The following is a 17,784-nucleotide window of genomic DNA, read 5'->3' as shown; positions in this document are numbered from 1 at the left end:
CATAAAAACGAATGCAAATTCAAAAGTGGTCTCTAGTTGCAACATCAATGTGTATGTCTGTGTGTCGTGTGTCAATGTGTGTGTCTATGAGTCAGTGATTTTGATTCTTGGTTAAAGAAAATAAACTTTCTACTAACCTAATTATCCATTTCCTTTTCCCGATCATCTGATTATGTCCCCCCACCCCCCATGGCCGCCTTGTTCGATTCATTCATCCTTAATTTTCTTTCTTTCTTTCTTTCTTTCTTTTCCTCCCTCCCTCCCTCCCTCGCTCACTTTTTGTGCATCTCGTTTTTTCTCAAAGATGGTAGAAGTTGCAGCCTAATCTTTCTCTGTCATTCCTCTCCTCTCTATTCCCGTTTCCTCCATTTGTACTACAATTGCTTAAACATGCAACCACTAGGAAGAAAACGTAGGAAAAAATATTAGCGCATCCAAGGTAATCCAATGAATAAGATATGTATTCCTTAAGCCTAGCAGAGATGAGAAAACTAACGGTAATATGGAATCAAGAAAGAAACGATATTCAAGAAGAGTATGCTGAAACAAGAAATGTTTTAGGTCAATTATATCACATAAATTTATCACCTCTGTTATCAAGAATTGTGTGATCAGAACATAGAGAGAGAAAATTTCGGAAAACCCTACAAATTTCAAAAAAGCCCTAAAAAATTTCAGAAAACCCTTAAGTACGCAGCTCGGTTAAGTACGCACTTCTTCCTTGCGTTCAAAGTGCGTACTTAACCGAATGGTTAGTGTATATCTCTAACAATGAGTCATGAAGCGTCGACTTAACTTAGGGGATTGTTTTCATTCGAATGTTCATATCTCTAGGAGTGGGACAGGGAAGGCAACAACTTAACCTTGGAAGTGTGATTAGTGTGAGTTCTCGTGTCTTCTTTTGCCTCAGAGTTTGTTTCATACAAATGATTATGCACTTTAACATCAAAATCATAAAAATAGGGGAATTGAAGTTTGATCCCCACCATAGGCTACGATATGTTGCATAGATGATAATTGGTCTTTTGTGGAAGTTAAAAAGATCTATCTATCTATACATAGCTTGAACTATTTGGGTCACGCGCTTGGGTTTTCTAAAATTTTCTCAAATACTTCTCTATAATTTAAGTGGATTTTAATAATTTGATCCAATAGAAAACATTTTTTCCCCCAAAAAAACATAACTACTTCCATTAGTTAAGAAAATGGATAATATACAACTCATATGCTACAAGCCAATTTGCATGGCTACAAGAAAACACCCACCTCTATGTTTGGTACCCTTGGAGGAAACAACCACCGGGGTGGCTGATAAATCCACTTTGCCTTGCCATCCACCATCTGTAATGTGAAGTCAATTTTTGCTCATAAGAAAAGACCGTGGCAAAAACATCGGATGCTAAGATGTATAAGAATAAAGCACAATATGAACGGTTCAAGAGTTAAAAGATGAATGAAATTGAAGGGATATAAAGTTAGAGGCATTTTTCAAAAGTAGAAAAAGCAGGAAAAAAGAAAAAAGAAAAAAACGCATAAAAAAGGCAGAAAAAGCAAGGCAGAGAAAAAAGCTCATAACTTCTTCATCTCATATCCAAATTTCAAAAGAAAAGATTTGTAAGAAAGCTGACAAAGAGAGCTTTCTTGTATGACAAATTTGGATGACAAACCAGAAATAATGATATGAAAAACATATCACACAAACTCGAGGATATGTAGAAAGAAAAGAAAAGAAAAGAAAAGAAAAGAAGTGAAAAAAGCAAGAATAATGCAACTAAAAACCTATAAATATGAGGGTATTCTTAGCAATTGGGGGAGACAAAAGAGGGAGAGAATATCTACAAGAAGAAGAGAGGAAGCATAAGAAGGCTAGAAGAAGTGAAAAGAAGCTTAGTAAAAGAAAGGGTGAAAAAGAAAAGACTATTTTCAATTATTGTCATTGAGGTTAGAGTAGAGTTATTTGGGGTTGTTATTTGTAGAGTCTAAGAAGATGATATTGTTTTCCTAATAGTGTATTTAAGTATTCTTTTCTCTTCCTCTACTCTTCTCTATCTTTTTCCTCTCTCTCATCATCATGTAGAATCGGAGAACTCCTCCATTTTAGAAGGAAGCGGTATCTAGCTTCTTCACTTGCGTAAGAGGGCCCCTGAAGGTTGTCAAACTTTCCTTGTTGCGTAGAAATAAATTAAACCAAATCATCATTAAAATCTCAACTGTTGGGGTTCGCTTCTCGGTAAACAACTCGTTGCATCTAGATACCCACACTTGCCAAATAGTAAGGCTAGCCACTAAAAACCAAAGATCTATGTACCGTTCCTATGTGTAGAATGAACCTCCTTGAGCTAAAGGTTGTACAATTCCATTCACCACCTTTAAAGAAGGACTATTTCCATTCCACCCATGAAACCATGTGGACGATTCAGTAGCTAACCAAACAACTGTTGTACTTGATACCTGAACTTCAACACCGCATTGAGCCAGAATTCTTAAGCTCCTCATCCAAACTTCTTGGTCTCGCAGGCAGCTCCACAAACAATGTGCGATGTCCTCCAAACTCGCTCCAAAGGCCTTGCAATTACTCATGCCACCCCGTTTCCCTAGCCACTCTCATGTTGGAACAACCCAATGGATCATTAACCAAAAAAACACCTTGACCCTCTAGGGGAGGGATGAGTTCCATATCCTGCTCCTGGTTTTATCCACGAAGACTAAGTCGACAACTACATGGGTCCATTATTGTCACACTTCTCACGATGCAAGCATAAATGTCTCCCCAAGCGAGTTGAGTAGTCAAAGAAACCACGTGATTTACCTTGTTCACCCCTCCACGTATATTCTGCAGGATCCCATTCTAAACACTCGAGTGGCTTGCCTTCAACTACATACAAGATCCAATCATCCTCAACCTCATCGATTGTTGGATTCACCTTCCATTGCTTACCGTCTCGTGCCACAATTCTAATCGGGGACCAACAAGCACCTGCAACTACTGATCCCAACTAGATGATCTTCCCATTCTTTCCTAGACCCTTGGCATTGATAACTTTTCCGGCAGCATTCACCCTCTTCCCCGTTACTAATAGGAACATAGTAAACAACTTTATCGACTAGGTCAAGCATCTTCCTGCCATTTTTGAGCTTTCCCACGTCTTCATATAGTTTATCCCGATTACTAGGGGACAAGTACATCCAATTTGCCATTGAATGAATCCCAACACCATGCAATATAGCCCACGACATACCCTTGCTCTGGCCAAGCATCTTTCCCTTGGTCGACTTTAAGGTCTTGTTCCACAATAGGGGTTGGTGCATCCATTTAGCATTAATACTTGAACCTATATGGCTAAGATGTCCACGGAGCATACCCCACGCCTTCATCATTGACATACATAGGCGATCAGCCAACCGATTCAATTTCCTAAGCTTTAAGTCCATACAAAATAACCATGATTTATGTGGCTTCCAATGCCCACCACGTCGTGGACTCCAAAGGATGCTTCTATTAAAAATCAGTGTTTTCCATAACTCATTTCCGGCCAACAAGCTCCTTACCAATACCTTACATAGCAATGATTGAATCTATACTTCAAGGTCAATCAATCCCAAACCCCCCTTACTTTTGGGAAGAATCAACGTAGACCAGGATAGTTAGCTGCCGCGTTTGTCTTTCCTATTCCCAACCCATAGAAAGCCCCTAATACACGCTTTAACAATACGAATAACATGCCTGTCAAACATCCACATTGAGACTGCATGCTAGCCTAGAGCACATGGTTAGCTACTATGATCCTGCTAGCTAATAATAAATTCATCTTTGACCAGATGCAGATTTTGTCGCAAATTTTACTTGAATTTGTTGCAACTGTATTCTTTTGTCGATATCTACACCAATCCACATTCTCAGATATTTGGCTAATACTAATATAGAGATGGATAAACCTAGCTTGTAAACCCGCTAATTATAAGGTGGATGTGTTTCACTAGTACTTTTCATGTGCATTATAGAAATTTGTTTCTCAAACCTAGTAGGTGCTATATGCATTTCACTCGTATTTTTCATGTGCATTACAAAAATTTGTTTCTCAAATCTATTGATGGTAATACTACACGTAGAATTTTCTTTCTTTTTCTTTTGCTTTGGATTGTTTCGTAGACTCTTAATCATAATGATGAAGATATGAAGATGCATCATCTGATATTCACGAAATATGTTGTCTAATTTCACATTGAAGGTTTATCAAATATGCAAGGAGGAAAAAACAAAACACAACACGCCATAGTATAATGAAATACAAGAGCAAAATACTAAAATTCACCAAATAATTATGTAATAAACATTATTGGTTTGTTTCATCCTTCGCATCAATCCATCCGTCCTTTCACACACATTTAAACTTTTTTTGACATTGGACTTTTTTTTCATTAGTGTTTCTTCAAACAATGGAAATGGTTGAGCTACTTGCCGAACTTAACCCAAAACATCATCTTGAAACAAAAAAAGAGGACCTAACTAATACAAAATATCAACTTAGAGGATCCGAGTCAATGTTATGTGACAACTTGTGACTCCCCATTATGGACAAGAGATGATGCTTTAATAATGCATCAACTTGTTGGTCCTTATTTCTTAGGGGCAATAATTGATATGTTGCTTCAACTTTGACTCTATGGTACGATTAATACCCCACAAGAGCAAAATGTTAAAAAAACAAACTAAGGACATTAATAAACTTTCTTTTGTTTTTTGCTCATTCCATGACATTACAATCCAGTTTTCAACCCTTTCATTGACATTTTGGTTTGGTATAAGAAACATGACAAAACCTATTTCTATCTTAAAAAATGTAGGAATTGACCTATTTCTTATTTCCTAGGCCAATTTGTGTGTGCCAAAAATGCTCGCATGTCTAACCAAATGGAGAGTGTTGGGGTTTCCAACATTTACTAATCTCGCAATAATGCTAGAGATTTTGACACTATTGAATTATAGAATTAGTGCTAGATTTTCCAACAATTTGGAGAAAAGAAAATTTCAAAAATGTTGAAGCCCAATGGTTTTGTGGGTTTTCATATTCTTGTGTTTTGTTTTCTACCATAAAATTCATGTCAAGAAGAAGATTTAACAATATTAAAATTTTTGAAATGTATATGTATTGATAAGAAGGTTTTCCATGAATTTTAGTATGATTACAAAGGCTTCAAGATTTAACAATAAATGTTTTAGTAATCATTATCACTAAAGACACAATGTCCTCACTATTTTTTAAGCCATTGGCAATATATCATCATCATCCACATCTTTGATGTCCTCCGCTTGTATCAATATTTTGGAGCAATGACACATTTGGTTGTTATTAATGAAAGTCAAAAAAATATTACAACGATTTTATATGCTAAATAAACCAATTGTTTGGGAAGCATTGATTCAAATATTCATAGAAACTTGTTCTCTGTGTAACACTATAACATCATGCTCAAAGGAAGCTAGCACAGACTCTAAACCAAACCCTGGCATTGGTATACTCGTCTTCAGTAGGAGCTCTATTTACCACAAGCAATTGCCAAGAAAACCATCACCTGTACATTTTAACTTTATATAGGAAATAGATTGATGAGAAGTATAAAAATACTCACAAAATTGTTTTCAAAAGAGGATCATCAATCATTGAATCCAAGTCACATGGATTTTTGCCATTGCAATTGGATTTTCCTCTCATGTCTTTGTGGGGCATATAGTTCAAGATTAGCTTGAAAAATTGCAATTCCTTGGCCTAAATAACAATCAGCAACGGTTCGGTTCGGTTTGAGAGGGTCCAAACCGAAATGCGAAACCGTTAAACCGAACCGTTAAACTTTTTCAAACCATTAAACCGTAAAAACCGTGGTTTCATGGTTCAGTTTTGGTTTTCAACATAAGTCAAAATTTTAATTTTTTAAAAATTTATAATATTTCATTATTTAGAATTTAAATTTTTTTAAAGATGTTCCTAAAATGTGAGAATAAGGTGTAAAAATGAAAATATTGTTTAAAAACAATTTTTAAATTTTTTTATAATTTTTTAAAAATAAAATTTAAAAATAAAGAATAAAAAACCGTTAAACCATTTAAACCACGGTTTTTGACTGTTGAAACCAAACCGAAACCGAACCAAACCGTTTAAAAAACTTAAACCTGAACCGAACCGTTGAAATCGTTAAGCCGTTAAACCGCAGTTTCACAGCTTGGTTCGGTTCAAACCGAACCGTTGCTGATTGTTAGGCCTAAATGTTGGCCTTGCACCATGTTCACTTCTCTAAACATCATTCTTTGGTGGTTTATTGTCATCAATGCAATACTCTTGTAGATCTCAACAATGCATATGGCAAATTAGGATGGAATGAAAACTAGTACTCATACTGCTCTTTGATGCCATTTTTTGGTTACATCAATAAAGCAAGAGCATAGCATAAAAAATCACGAACTGTAGTCTTCAATCTACTTTACATTGCCAACTCATGAGTATTGTGGGCCATACAATTGTTATGAAATATCATATTGTCCACATAAGAAAATATTAAGGATTTAAATGGACTTACAAATAGTGCATATAGAAATAAAACTTAACATAGAGAAATATAGATTATAAATGGTGGGATTAGGGGTGTTTCCATTTGATAGTTAACCATCTTCTCTTTGTAGGGGTGATCGTCACTCTAATTGATTGGTTCTCCATAGTACCTCTAACCTCCAAAATTATGGAACGAACCTCATGTAACGCCAAACTATCAAAGTGGTTATGGTGGTTCATCTATAAGTTTTGGGGATTGCAATCACCTATTTTGGATGGGTGTAAGGCCATAACATGACATCCCAAGGACCAAAGTATATGAATCCTTGTTAACACTAGAAACATCATGATTAAAGGTTTCAAACAACCAAACTATGTTCACTTCCACCTAGAAATCGACAAAGTCTCGGCTCGAGCTTGAACCGGGTTGTTAAACCTTCGGTGGCTTGGTTCAATTCAGTTTAGGCTTGAGCTCCTTAATTGATTTGAGCTTGTTCTGTTCGGTTTGAAAATTGCCAAACCGGTTTAGGGGATCCAATTTGGTTCAAGTTTAAAACCTCCCACACTGGTTAAGGCTAACTAGTTTGGCTTGGCAAGACCAGACCGGTTAAGTCGAAACTGAAATGTTGCCAATTCCTACTTCCACCACCGTTTGCAATGCACTTCATAGGTCCATGAATAGGCAGACGCTTGGTCTAACACATCCATCCACTAGACACTAAAAAAACTCATTGATGAATATCAAATTTTGTGAGGCCAAAAGTAAGAATTAATATTGGAAAATCACGACATAAATATTATTCCAGATTCCGTTCACAACATAACATTGGACGTATAAGTCCATTCATTGGAGTTATATACATATACTGTATACATATGATATATGTATATACATATGTACACAGACACACACACACACACATTCACATATGTATGTATGTATGTATGTATAATAATTGGAAGGGTAAAGTTGAGATTAAGTGTGGCCCTTCCACACCACAATTTATGGAGACAATGCAAAGTTGGATACTCTCACTATTTAACCTCTTCTTAATATCATTATAATTAGTTAGTGCTAATCAACATCATCGTCATGTGTAAAATGGGTGATTAAGGGCAAAGGGTTGCAGGGGTTGTGACCGGTCAAATGACGTTCATAGCCGGCTTTACTTTTGATGAGGTTATATAAGATTCAATATTCAGGACAAAACTTTTGATTCCGATCTCGTTAGCTCCATCAATACATGCATTGGATATAACCTTATTAATCAGTCATGGGACTTAAATAATCATTAGTCATTGTGCTGTGGGGGATTGATTTGCATACCTCCTGCATATAATGAGGATCCCTAAATACCGTAATCGAAATATATTATATTATCCACGCTTATTGTTCAGGCTAGCCATAATCCATCTGCAGTCTAAACATGTGGCATTTCATTCAGAACTCAGATCCAACATTATCATAGATGAGGGGGCTATGTCCCAGTCTTTCAATCAGAGGCATCGACCTCATCAGAGTCTCCGCAGGCAGATGAAAGGGTATAATGATGATTATGTCAGACGCGATTGCGAGAAATCCAGAGCCGCTCTCGATGGAACTTTTCATCATGTCTAAATCATCAAAAAACCATCACTGACGAGCATCTTCCCCAGCTTCCTGCTGCATTGGCCGCAGCTCAAAGAGCTTACTTTAATAGAGGTGAGCACTGGATTTATGGATGAAGAGGATCTATTGGGAATCTTGGAACTGCTAGCAGAGTGGAAGAAGACGAATTTAAAGTCTGCATCCCCCCCTGCTCGATTACACAGCCTTACCTTAGGACCCTGCGATGGATTTATCCATATTAATAGAAGCCAATTTACTATTACTAGGGTGGTAGATGCACTTTATCGGTCCAGCCTTCCATTCCTTCAGTTGCAGTCGCACCGGGAGGAAGGATTGTTCTCACGGTTGCCTTCCCCCATTAATGCTCAACTCATGAGAAACCAGCTCATCTGGAGACGTCATGAGCAACTGCAATCCAAGAAAGTACCCGCCACTTCTCTTCGCCTATTTATCTGCGGAGATGAATATGCAGGTAAAATCTCTCTCATAAGCAAATTTATCCACACTTCAATTCCACTTACTACTTATATTATTATGTGAATGTTTATTAGTAAATCCACCCAGCATTGTGTACTCTTGTAGGAAAGACTACCCTTCTATCCTCTATGCATTCCATCTATTCGTCAAAGAGACACAAGTTCTCCAAGCTTGTGACTGGCTGTGGACATATTGAGCCCGATCGGACACAAGGAATCGAAGTCCGATCCATGAAAAATGATGGAATTCGAGTGTCTCTGTGGGACATGGCAGGTCAGCCTGAATTCTATGCATTCCATGATAGTATGTTCCCAGACATAGGAACAGGCTATGATCAAACTCCATCTATATTCATGTTTGTTTGGAGCCCCATGAAGAGCAAAAATAGCAACAAAGGACCAAAGAAAACACGAGAAGAATTTGAGATAAGCTTTAGGTATTGGCTCAAATTCCTTGCCTCCAAAAGCCGAAAATCTAATATTTCTCTTAAAGTGATCATGGTGTTCACACGCGCCGATCAAATGAAGATCATTACAAGTGAGTTTTCACCTTTGATTGAGTCATTTCAATCCGAGTTTAAAGAGGTCATGATAGACATAGTCTGCCCTCCTTTTGAAGTGGACGCAAGAAAGAAGGACTCAGTCCAAGGTGTAGCCAAAATGATTTTCAGTACTGCCAAGGAGATGCTCCAAGATGTTCAGGTGTACGACATTTGCAGACACGTAACTGAACATCTATCCAAGTACTTGAAGAAATCAAAGCATCGAATCATTACATGGTCTGAGTTTAGCCGAATATGCAGTAGTCAGTTTTCCATTCACAATGAGGATGCCAAATTACATGCAATCGCCCAGTATTTGAACGAGTCTGGGATCATTATATACATAAACAATCTTGAATACATTGTTCTTGATCCCAATTGGTTTTGCAACCAGATCATGGGAAGCTTGATTCATTTCTCGAACTCTAAAGCACCTGAGACAATAGACACCCGTGGATTCACCAGTCGAGTTTCCCTAGAGGAGCGGTTGGAACTACTTACCAAATGTGATGTGAAAGGGTCTTTCTTGGTAGATTTGATGGAAGCAATGCACTTATGTTGTGAAGTCCCCAATTATAAACGTGGTGCCTCATCAAGCAATGGGGATCTCTTTATCCCAGCCGCATTGACTGCAAATCAGTACAATATTAAGTCTACAACACCCCAATGGAGATCATCGGCTACATGCGGTTTAGATAATGATACTAATTATGTCTATATGGGCAGAAGGCTAGAGTGTGAAAACAAAAACCTCACCTTTCTCACACCTGGATTGTTTCCGAGGATTCAAGTATTATTCAACAATGCATTCCAACCTCAGGATAATGCTGACGTGAAACTTGGTAAACATTTCGTGTCAATTTGCTTGCCAAACAAGGAGATAATTGTGGTGTTTTGTCAAGTAAGATCTGACAATGTGATAGACGTGTTGGTTAGGGCTCCATTAAACAATAATCACCATGATATGGCAAGGACTTTGGCTTATGTGGAAGATCGTATAATCAACAATCTAATCACAATATGTGCACAACCCACCGGTATCCAAGGGGTTACATTGATAGAGAGCGTTATTCGGCCCGACTCCTTATGTGATCCTTCAAGGGCAGAAAACAGAGAAGATCAATGCGTGACAATGACTTATTTGAAGCAACAACTCAGAAGCCAACTAGAGGAAGGCGAGTCAAAATTTTGCCATCTCTGGAATCAGACCGATCATATGCCTGTTTCTATAACAGATCCTTTAATTGACCTACTAGGTTTGGAGAATTACATGGAGGTAGTCATGTCCTATGGTGCATGGTTGAAAGAGGTCAGGAATGCAATATTATTGGAGAAAGGTAACGAAACGAATGGATCTGATCAGCATGAAAGCCATCAAGATGCAACCATGGCAACAATATTGGAAGATATCGTGGATTTATCCAAGGTGCCACAAGAGGATCAAATATCAGAAGACAGGGTGGAGGTACAATCTAGTAATAAGATGGTGAGGGCAATCTTAGATCTTAGTCGCAAGCTGGATGCGAATCACGAAGAGAATGTAGGGTTGCATCATAAGAATTATACAGAGATCCGAGGGTTACATCATAAGATGGATGAAATGAGCAACAAGCTCAATCAGATACATCAGGAGCTTCAACTAACGAGGAGGGATGTTGTGACCAAGGTTCAGAGTGTGGTGGAGAGGCTATTGAAGTTTGCTGTGGAGAATGAGGACGAGAAGCGACTCCCGAGTGTCGTCGTTCTTACCAGCGATGGCGTGAGCAAGATAAGGAAGCTGGTGACTTCAGTCTCAAGGAACCATGTGGTGTCTGTGCGAGTGGAGCTCTGTTGCGAGGACCGAACATTGCCACATCCAGTGGGTAACCAACAAGGCATCACCATCACCTCCCTGTCAGAGTCTCTGTCGCAGGGTCTAGGCAGAGCACTCCCATACATTAATGGTTTCCTCTGTGCTTTGACCATCGCTGCCAAACTTGGCTCTAACTATGGTGTGCCTCTTCCGGCCTCTCCCATACTTGAGTTGCTTCCCTACTATATCAAAGACGTGAAACAGTACCCTATGGTATCCACCGCTCTAATGGACATGTCGGTCGGCCCATCCAGCATCTCTCGTGTGTCTCCATGTACATCGGAGTCCTTCAAAGAGTGGCAAAAGTGCTTGGCATCCATACTCGCGAACAATGGAGGTCTCACAGATAAAAACATAGATGACAAGTTCGGTCTCAAGCGTGTCAAGTACAAAAACGACGAGGGCGTTGCATGGTTATGTGATGAACACTACAACGGACATGCACCTTTTTCGCTAGGTTAAATCATATAATCTGACTACCATCTCGGGTTCAAATAAGAGGTGCATAGCGATCATTTATTCGAAAAGCCTCGTCTCAAAATATTGTACACTTCTATATATTCATTGACTTAACAACATCCTAGTGCTTTTGTATTTGTAAAATGAATGGATGTTTTGCTTCCTAATAAATAAGGTTTGCTTATGAAACATGGAATGCACGTTTTCCTGGTCCAAAACTGATTGCTTTTTATTGACTTTCTCTAACATACATTCACATAGAAAAGACACAATCAAATCCTATAGTGCCATGCACATTGTACTATGCTATGCATGTAATGCTTTAACCTCCTATATTAATGAAAAAATGCATAGGTACCCCTTGTTGTGTCCCACATTGCAATGTGACAAGCATTCTAGGTTTAACAACTCCAATAATTGTTGCCTCCCCCTCTTGGGACTCTAAGCATATAAGGGCTAAGCATAGATTGACATATTCACATTTGTGGGGCCTCCCCCACGAATGCATATGAATGCGAATACCAATACAGGTTATAGTATTTGTTTTTTTGAACTATTATTTGAAAAAGAAAACGTTTATTTTTTAATGCCAGCTATTGTGAGCGAGCATCACCTAATCGTCAACGGCGAGGTGACACCCTGCATCTTGTCGATGATGCGTACACCCTCGCCTCCCCTTGCATGCTGTTCTCGGCTTACAAATTAGGGTTTTGATAGAAACCCCTAATTCCAATGGAAACCCTAATTTCGACCATATTTCTTCTTCTCAACCTGCATCCACGCCTCCCCCTCATCCTCTAAGTGACACCCGCATATTGTTCTCGGTCTCCAAACTCAAGGTTTTGCTAAAACCCTAAATTTGGCTGAACATTATCTGGGTCAACGTCGGAGTTGGATCTAGTGGTTCATACAAAGCATAAGCTAATAAGGGAAGACAAATCCCCGAAGCTTAATTGGAGTAATTAGGCTGTGCCAACTAATTAATTGGGTCTCCCACCACAAAATACCTGCGTCGTCATAATTAAATCCTTGAAAACAAACCTGCCACGGCTGCAATGATTCGTTAGTTGTATGCAGGATCTTCCTTCAGAACCCCAATCATCATCGTCGTCGTCGTCGTCATCATCATCATCATCAGAATTTCCTGATGATGCTGTGAATCTGTAAAGATCCTTTGTATGTAAAAAGCCATCCATCCGCGTCCACTTTCGTCGATCTGTCATAATTAAATATCCTTCTAAAAGAAAAAGCGGCAGTGATCCTTCAGTATGGATAAGGAGGTTGTGCGTGAGATTCAGCCACCGCAACGCCTCTACAGTAAGGATTGGGATCATATTTATCTCAATCAAGCGGTTGCCAAATCGTTTGCAGCTCTCCTTGATGATCATGGCCTCTCCCATCTGGCGAGCAGGGGTGTTGAGAACCTCATCTTCATTGACAGATCTCAGTTCAGTCGTATCGAGAATATCGACATACTTATTTCGGAAGAAGAAGAATTGCGCTTTCTGTCGAATGATGCAAACGTGGGAGAAGGAGAGCGGTGGGGGAAAGAAGACATGATGATCGATCTGGGATCTCTCACGCGAGAGCAGAGAGTGGTGTGGCTCCGGGATGCCGCCAGTTTCAGCGGGGGAGCAATTTACCTGCTGGATCTACTTCTCAGAAGAGAGGAAGTCTCAGAATGGTTGGAGGCTCTCTCTCTCTCGCAGCAGATCGTGATGTGTGCCCTAAGAGCCTCCTTATCAGTAAATGTGGCTTCGATATTCATGGTCTTTTGAATGCGCTCAAGAAATGCAGGAGCCTGAAGCATCTTTCCCTGCAAGACTGTCCTATGGATGATGACTGCATCGACATGTTAGGTGCTCTCAGCTCTCTCACTCGCCTCTGCCTTCTGGATGTGGACGTCTCCGCAGCATTTCTTCCCATATTTGCAATCCTCCGTCCATCGCATTCAACCCTCGCTGCCTCTCTGCAGGTACTGGATCTCTACACCGACTCCAGCGGGGTTCTGATATGTGCTGATTTGCTGCACCACTGGCCGCAGCTCAAGGAGCTTACTCTAATCGACACCTCCATGAACGAAAACGATCTAATGGAATGCATAAAACACCTGATCCAGCCTAAGAAGCAAAAATCCAGCACTGGATTATACAGCCTAACTTTAGGACGGTTACCTCGCGGTGATTTTTCTCCAAGCCTTACTACTACTGCTGCTGTGGTGGATGCTCTTTACGCTTCTCGCCTTCCATTCTTTAAGCTGGAAGATTGGGACCGCAGAGATATACCCCTGGATCCCGCCATCAAAGCCCAGCTCTTGAGGAACCAGCTCCTATTCAGGTCTGAAGATGAGCTTGAGAGAGTACCTGCGACATCCATTCGACTGTTCATATGTGGAGATCCATATGCAGGCAATTACTACCTCATCTCTCTCTGATAGCAGATTAAATCTCAGATATTGTGGACCCAAACATAGAACACATTAATGATAATATGTAAAAAAATTAATGAGAACAAGCTGGTATTCATAATTATTTTTACTTTATAATCAATCTGGTCGCACCGTTTATTATCTGTGTGTGCAGGAAAGACTACCCTTGTGTCCACTATGCATTCCATTTACTCACGCAAGAGGGATAAATTGAGAACATTGATTACCCCTCGACATGAGCCTAATCGCACCCAAGGAATCGAAGTCAGAGCCATCACCAAAGATGGGATTCGAATGTCTCTGTGGGACATGGCAGGTCAACAAGAATTCCATGCATTCCATGATTGTATGTTCCCAGACATAGGAGCAAACTCCTTATATCAAGCTCCATGTATCTTCTTGTTCGTCTGGAATCCTAAACACATCCACTTATCAAGCTCCAACCGTAGAAGAGCTGACATTGCGAAAACAGCCCAAGAATTTGAAGAAAGCTTCAGGTATTGGCTCAAGTTTCTTGCCTCCAAATGCCGTCAATCAAACTCTACACTGAAAGTGGTGGTGGTATTCACGTGGGCGGACCAGATGGATCTCATCTCAGATGCTCTCTCAACTTCAATTACTTCACTCCGATCACAATTCAAAGAGGTCATTGAAATTGTGGACCCTACCTTTGAGGTGGATGCAAGGAAGAAGGATGGACGTGTCAAGGCTGTCGTAGACTGCATTTTTGAGATTTCCAAAGAGATGCTCGAAGGTATTTATGTGTTCGACATTTGCATGCAGGTATCTAAACATTTGTCGAAGCATTTGAAGATATCAAGACAGCGGATCATTACATGGTCACAATTTCGTGATATTTGCAAGGATCAACTTTCCATTCCAGATAATGAAGCTATAATGAAAGCAATCGCCTTGACTTTAAACGATTATGGCATCATCATATTCATAAATGGTATTGCACACATTGTTCTTGATCCCAATTGGTTTTGCAATCAGATCATGGGAAGCCTTATTAATTTTCCAAGCTGCAAAGAATCTAGAACAATACCAATTCATGGATATGTTAATCGACATTTTTTGGAGAAGAAGTTAGAATCCATTACCAAATGTGGAGTGGAGTCTTTATTGGTAGATTTAATGGAAGCAATGCACTTGTGTTGCAAAGTCCCAAGTAACTTGGATGCCACCAAAAACAACAATGATGAACTCTTCATTCCAGCTACATTGGGGAATCACAAAGAAGAATATGCGACCATGTATGAAGGGCCCCAATGGAGAGCATCGGCCACGTGCACTACTTGGCCAGATGATAATACTAATTATACATACATGGGTAGGAGGTTAGAGTGTGCAAACAAAAATCTCACATTTCTTACACCAGGTTTGTTTCCAAGGATTCAAGTCTTGTTTAACAATGCATTCAAATATCACAATAATGTTGATGTAAAACTTGGCAAAGATTTCATATCAATATGTTTGCCAAACAAGGAGATCATTATTGTGTTCTGTCAAGCGAAATCTGAACATGTGATAGATGTGTTGGTTCGGGCTCCAAAAAATAATCAACAAGACATGTCAAGGACCTTAGCTTACGTGGAGAAACAAATCATCAACAATCTTATTACAATATGTGCCCAACCCATCGGCATCCAAGGTGTCAAGTTGATTGAGAGTATCATCCGTCCAGACTCCTTACAAGATCCATCAAGGGCAGAAAATAGAGAAGATCAATGCTTGGAAATGATTTATCTGAAGCAAGAACTAAGAAAGCAACTTGAGCAAGGCGAGCCACTCTATCATGTTTGGAAGGGGACTAGGTATATGAATGTTTCTATAACAGATTCTTTAATTGATCTTGTTGGTTTTGAGAATTACTTGGAGATCCTCAAGTCCTATGAAACATGGTTGAAGGAGGTGGACTATGCATTCTTGGATTCTGATGAAGTCAACGCAAATAAGCACCATCAAATTCTTCAAAATATGACAGTGCCTAGCTTGGAAAATAGCCTAGATTTAGATTTAGAGAAGGTGCAAGAGGGTCAAATATCAGAAGAGAGAGCGGAGGTGGAGTCTAGTAAGGAGATGGCTATGGCAATCTTACGCTTAGATCAGTTACATGATAAGATGGATGCGTTACACGAGAAGATGGATGAGATGACTAAGAATGTGGATAGAATATATAAAGAGCTCAAATCTATGAGGGAAGATGTTGTGTGCAAGGTTGAGAAGGCATTAGGCAAGCTGTTGAAGTTAGCTATGGAGAATGAGGTTCAGAATCAACTCCCTCGAGTGGTAGTCCTTACCAGCGATGGCGTGAACAAGATAAGGAAGCTTGTGACCTCCTTGTCAGGAAACAACGTGTTATCAGTGCGCATTGAGCTTTACTGCGAGGACCAAACATCACTGCACCCAGTGGAGAATCAAGAAGGCATCACTCTCACTTGTCTTTCTGAGGCTCTATCAAAGAGCCTAGGCAAAGCACTTCCATATGTTAATGGTCTCCTTTGTGTTTTGATTACAGCTGCAAAATTTGGCATAAACTATGTAATCCCCCCTCTAGCCTCGACAATACCTGATTTGATTCCCTACCTCAAAGTGGCCAAAGGGTACCCTATGATATCAGAGACTCTTAGATCCAAATTCCATTTGTCTGGCACATCAAGCATCTCTCATGTATCCCCAACTACATTAGATTCTTTCAAAGAGTGGCAAAGCTGCTTGGCCTCCATATTGACGGACAATGGAGGTGTGACAGATGAAAACATAGCCAATAAGTTCCGTCTCAGGCGTGGCATGTACAGAAAAGCAGATGGGAGCGATCACGCAGCATGGTTGTGCGACAAACACTACAGACACTATAGGCCTTCCCCGCTAGGTTAAATTATATCCTACAACTACAACTACTATCTTAGGTTAGGGTTGAATTAGAACACATTTGTATACTGAATCATTCCTTCCTTTGCAGAGCCTAGTCTCAAAATGTTGTAAATTTCTGTATGTATTCTATTCATTGACTTAACATTCTCGTTCTTCTGTGGTTTTTTTTTTTATTATCCGCATGAAGGATAAAAACATAGCTAGTTGATCATGTTGCCAAAATCTGAGACTATTGCTTCGGTAAAGTCTTCAATGTCATCATACATCTTCACTAACCACTCCAATGAAGCTCCAATGTCATCTTCAAGGTCATTGCAATTGCTCAGCAGACTTTTCAGGTGGATGCCAAGAAAGAAGGATGAACGTTTTCATTTTAGATGTCCTAGAATGCATTTTTTGACATCGCCAAACAGATGGTTGAAGGCATTTGAAGACATCAAAGCTGCAATTACATTACATGGTCACAGTTTGGTGCGAATTGAGAGGATCAAATTCCCATTCCAGATGATGAATCTCTAATAAAAGCAATCACCCTGACTTTTAAACAACTATTGGATCATCATATCCGTGAACAACATTATTGCACAATACATTGCTCTTGATCCCAATTGATTATCCAATCAGGTTGTGGGATGCCTCATTCATTTTCCAGGTTGCAAAGCATCTAGGACCATCTACTAGTACATTTTTCTTAGAGAGGAAGCTGGAATCCATTACCCAATATATATATGACTTATGAGGTGGGATCTCTATTGGTAGATCTAATGAAAGCAATGCACTTGTGTTGCAAAGTCCCTGATAACTAAATATTTAACGCATCAAAACGCAACGTCAGGGATCAACTCTTCATTCCAACCACGCTGAGAATTAATCCCAAGGGAGTCTCTTACTGAGTGTATGGATTATGGTAATACTAATTATGCAGCTAGAGTGTGAATTAAACAAAGACCTCACCTTTTCTTATACCGAAATTGTTTCCAGAGGATAAATCAAGTA

The 17,784-nt window shown here is 39.5% G+C and overlaps 2 protein-coding genes across 3 annotated transcripts; both read left to right on the top strand.

Moving 5' to 3' along the window:
• The first annotated feature begins 8,427 nt into the window (after positions 1 to 8,427).
• On the top strand, positions 8,428 to 12,026 carry LOC147866700 (protein TORNADO 1-like). 2 transcript variants are annotated; one of them, XM_087317155.1, is made up of 3 exons: positions 8,428 to 8,626; positions 8,737 to 9,168; positions 9,250 to 12,026. In XM_087317155.1, the coding sequence occupies exons 1-3, from the start codon at positions 8,527 to 8,529 to the stop codon at positions 11,484 to 11,486; spliced, it is 2,769 nt and encodes a 922-aa protein (XP_087173281.1). In that variant the 5' UTR covers positions 8,428 to 8,526; the 3' UTR covers positions 11,487 to 12,026. The 2 variants fall into 2 exon arrangements, with proteins under 2 accessions (XP_087173281.1, XP_087173280.1); XM_087317154.1 differs by having other exon boundaries at positions 8,737 to 12,026.
• A 725-nt stretch (positions 12,027 to 12,751) lies between these two features.
• LOC147866699 (protein TORNADO 1-like) lies at positions 12,752 to 16,791 on the top strand. The gene is made up of 3 exons (XM_087316773.1): positions 12,752 to 13,167; positions 13,281 to 13,891; positions 14,066 to 16,791. Exons 1-3 carry the CDS (start codon positions 12,752 to 12,754, stop codon positions 16,789 to 16,791), a joined length of 3,753 nt encoding a protein of 1,250 aa, XP_087172899.1.
• The last annotated feature ends 993 nt before the right edge of the window (positions 16,792 to 17,784 follow it).

The sequence above is a fragment of the Azolla caroliniana genome, unplaced genomic scaffold (assembly GCF_043228905.1).
Source record: "Azolla caroliniana isolate FFs.n. ecotype wild unplaced genomic scaffold, voAzoCaro1.0.p SCAF_3, whole genome shotgun sequence".
NCBI classification, from domain to species: Eukaryota; Viridiplantae; Streptophyta; class Polypodiopsida; order Salviniales; family Salviniaceae; genus Azolla; species Azolla caroliniana.
This window is presented reverse-complemented; position numbering and strand designations above follow the sequence as displayed.

Bases quoted from the DNA above. Each gene is read 5' to 3' on its own strand.
- LOC147866700 (XM_087317154.1), top strand. From the start codon at position 8,527: ATGAGAAACCAGCTCATCTGGAGACGTCATGAGCAACTGCAATCCAAG. The intron at 8,627-8,736 runs GTAAAATCTCTC...GTACTCTTGTAG, and splicing joins CTGCGGAGATGAATATGCAG to GAAAGACTACCCTTCTATCC.
- LOC147866699 (XM_087316773.1), top strand. From the start codon at position 12,752: ATGGATAAGGAGGTTGTGCGTGAGATTCAGCCACCGCAACGCCTCTAC. The intron at 13,168-13,280 runs GTTGGAGGCTCT...CAAGAAATGCAG, and splicing joins AGAGAGGAAGTCTCAGAATG to GAGCCTGAAGCATCTTTCCC. The intron at 13,892-14,065 runs GCAATTACTACC...CTGTGTGTGCAG, and splicing joins ATGTGGAGATCCATATGCAG to GAAAGACTACCCTTGTGTCC.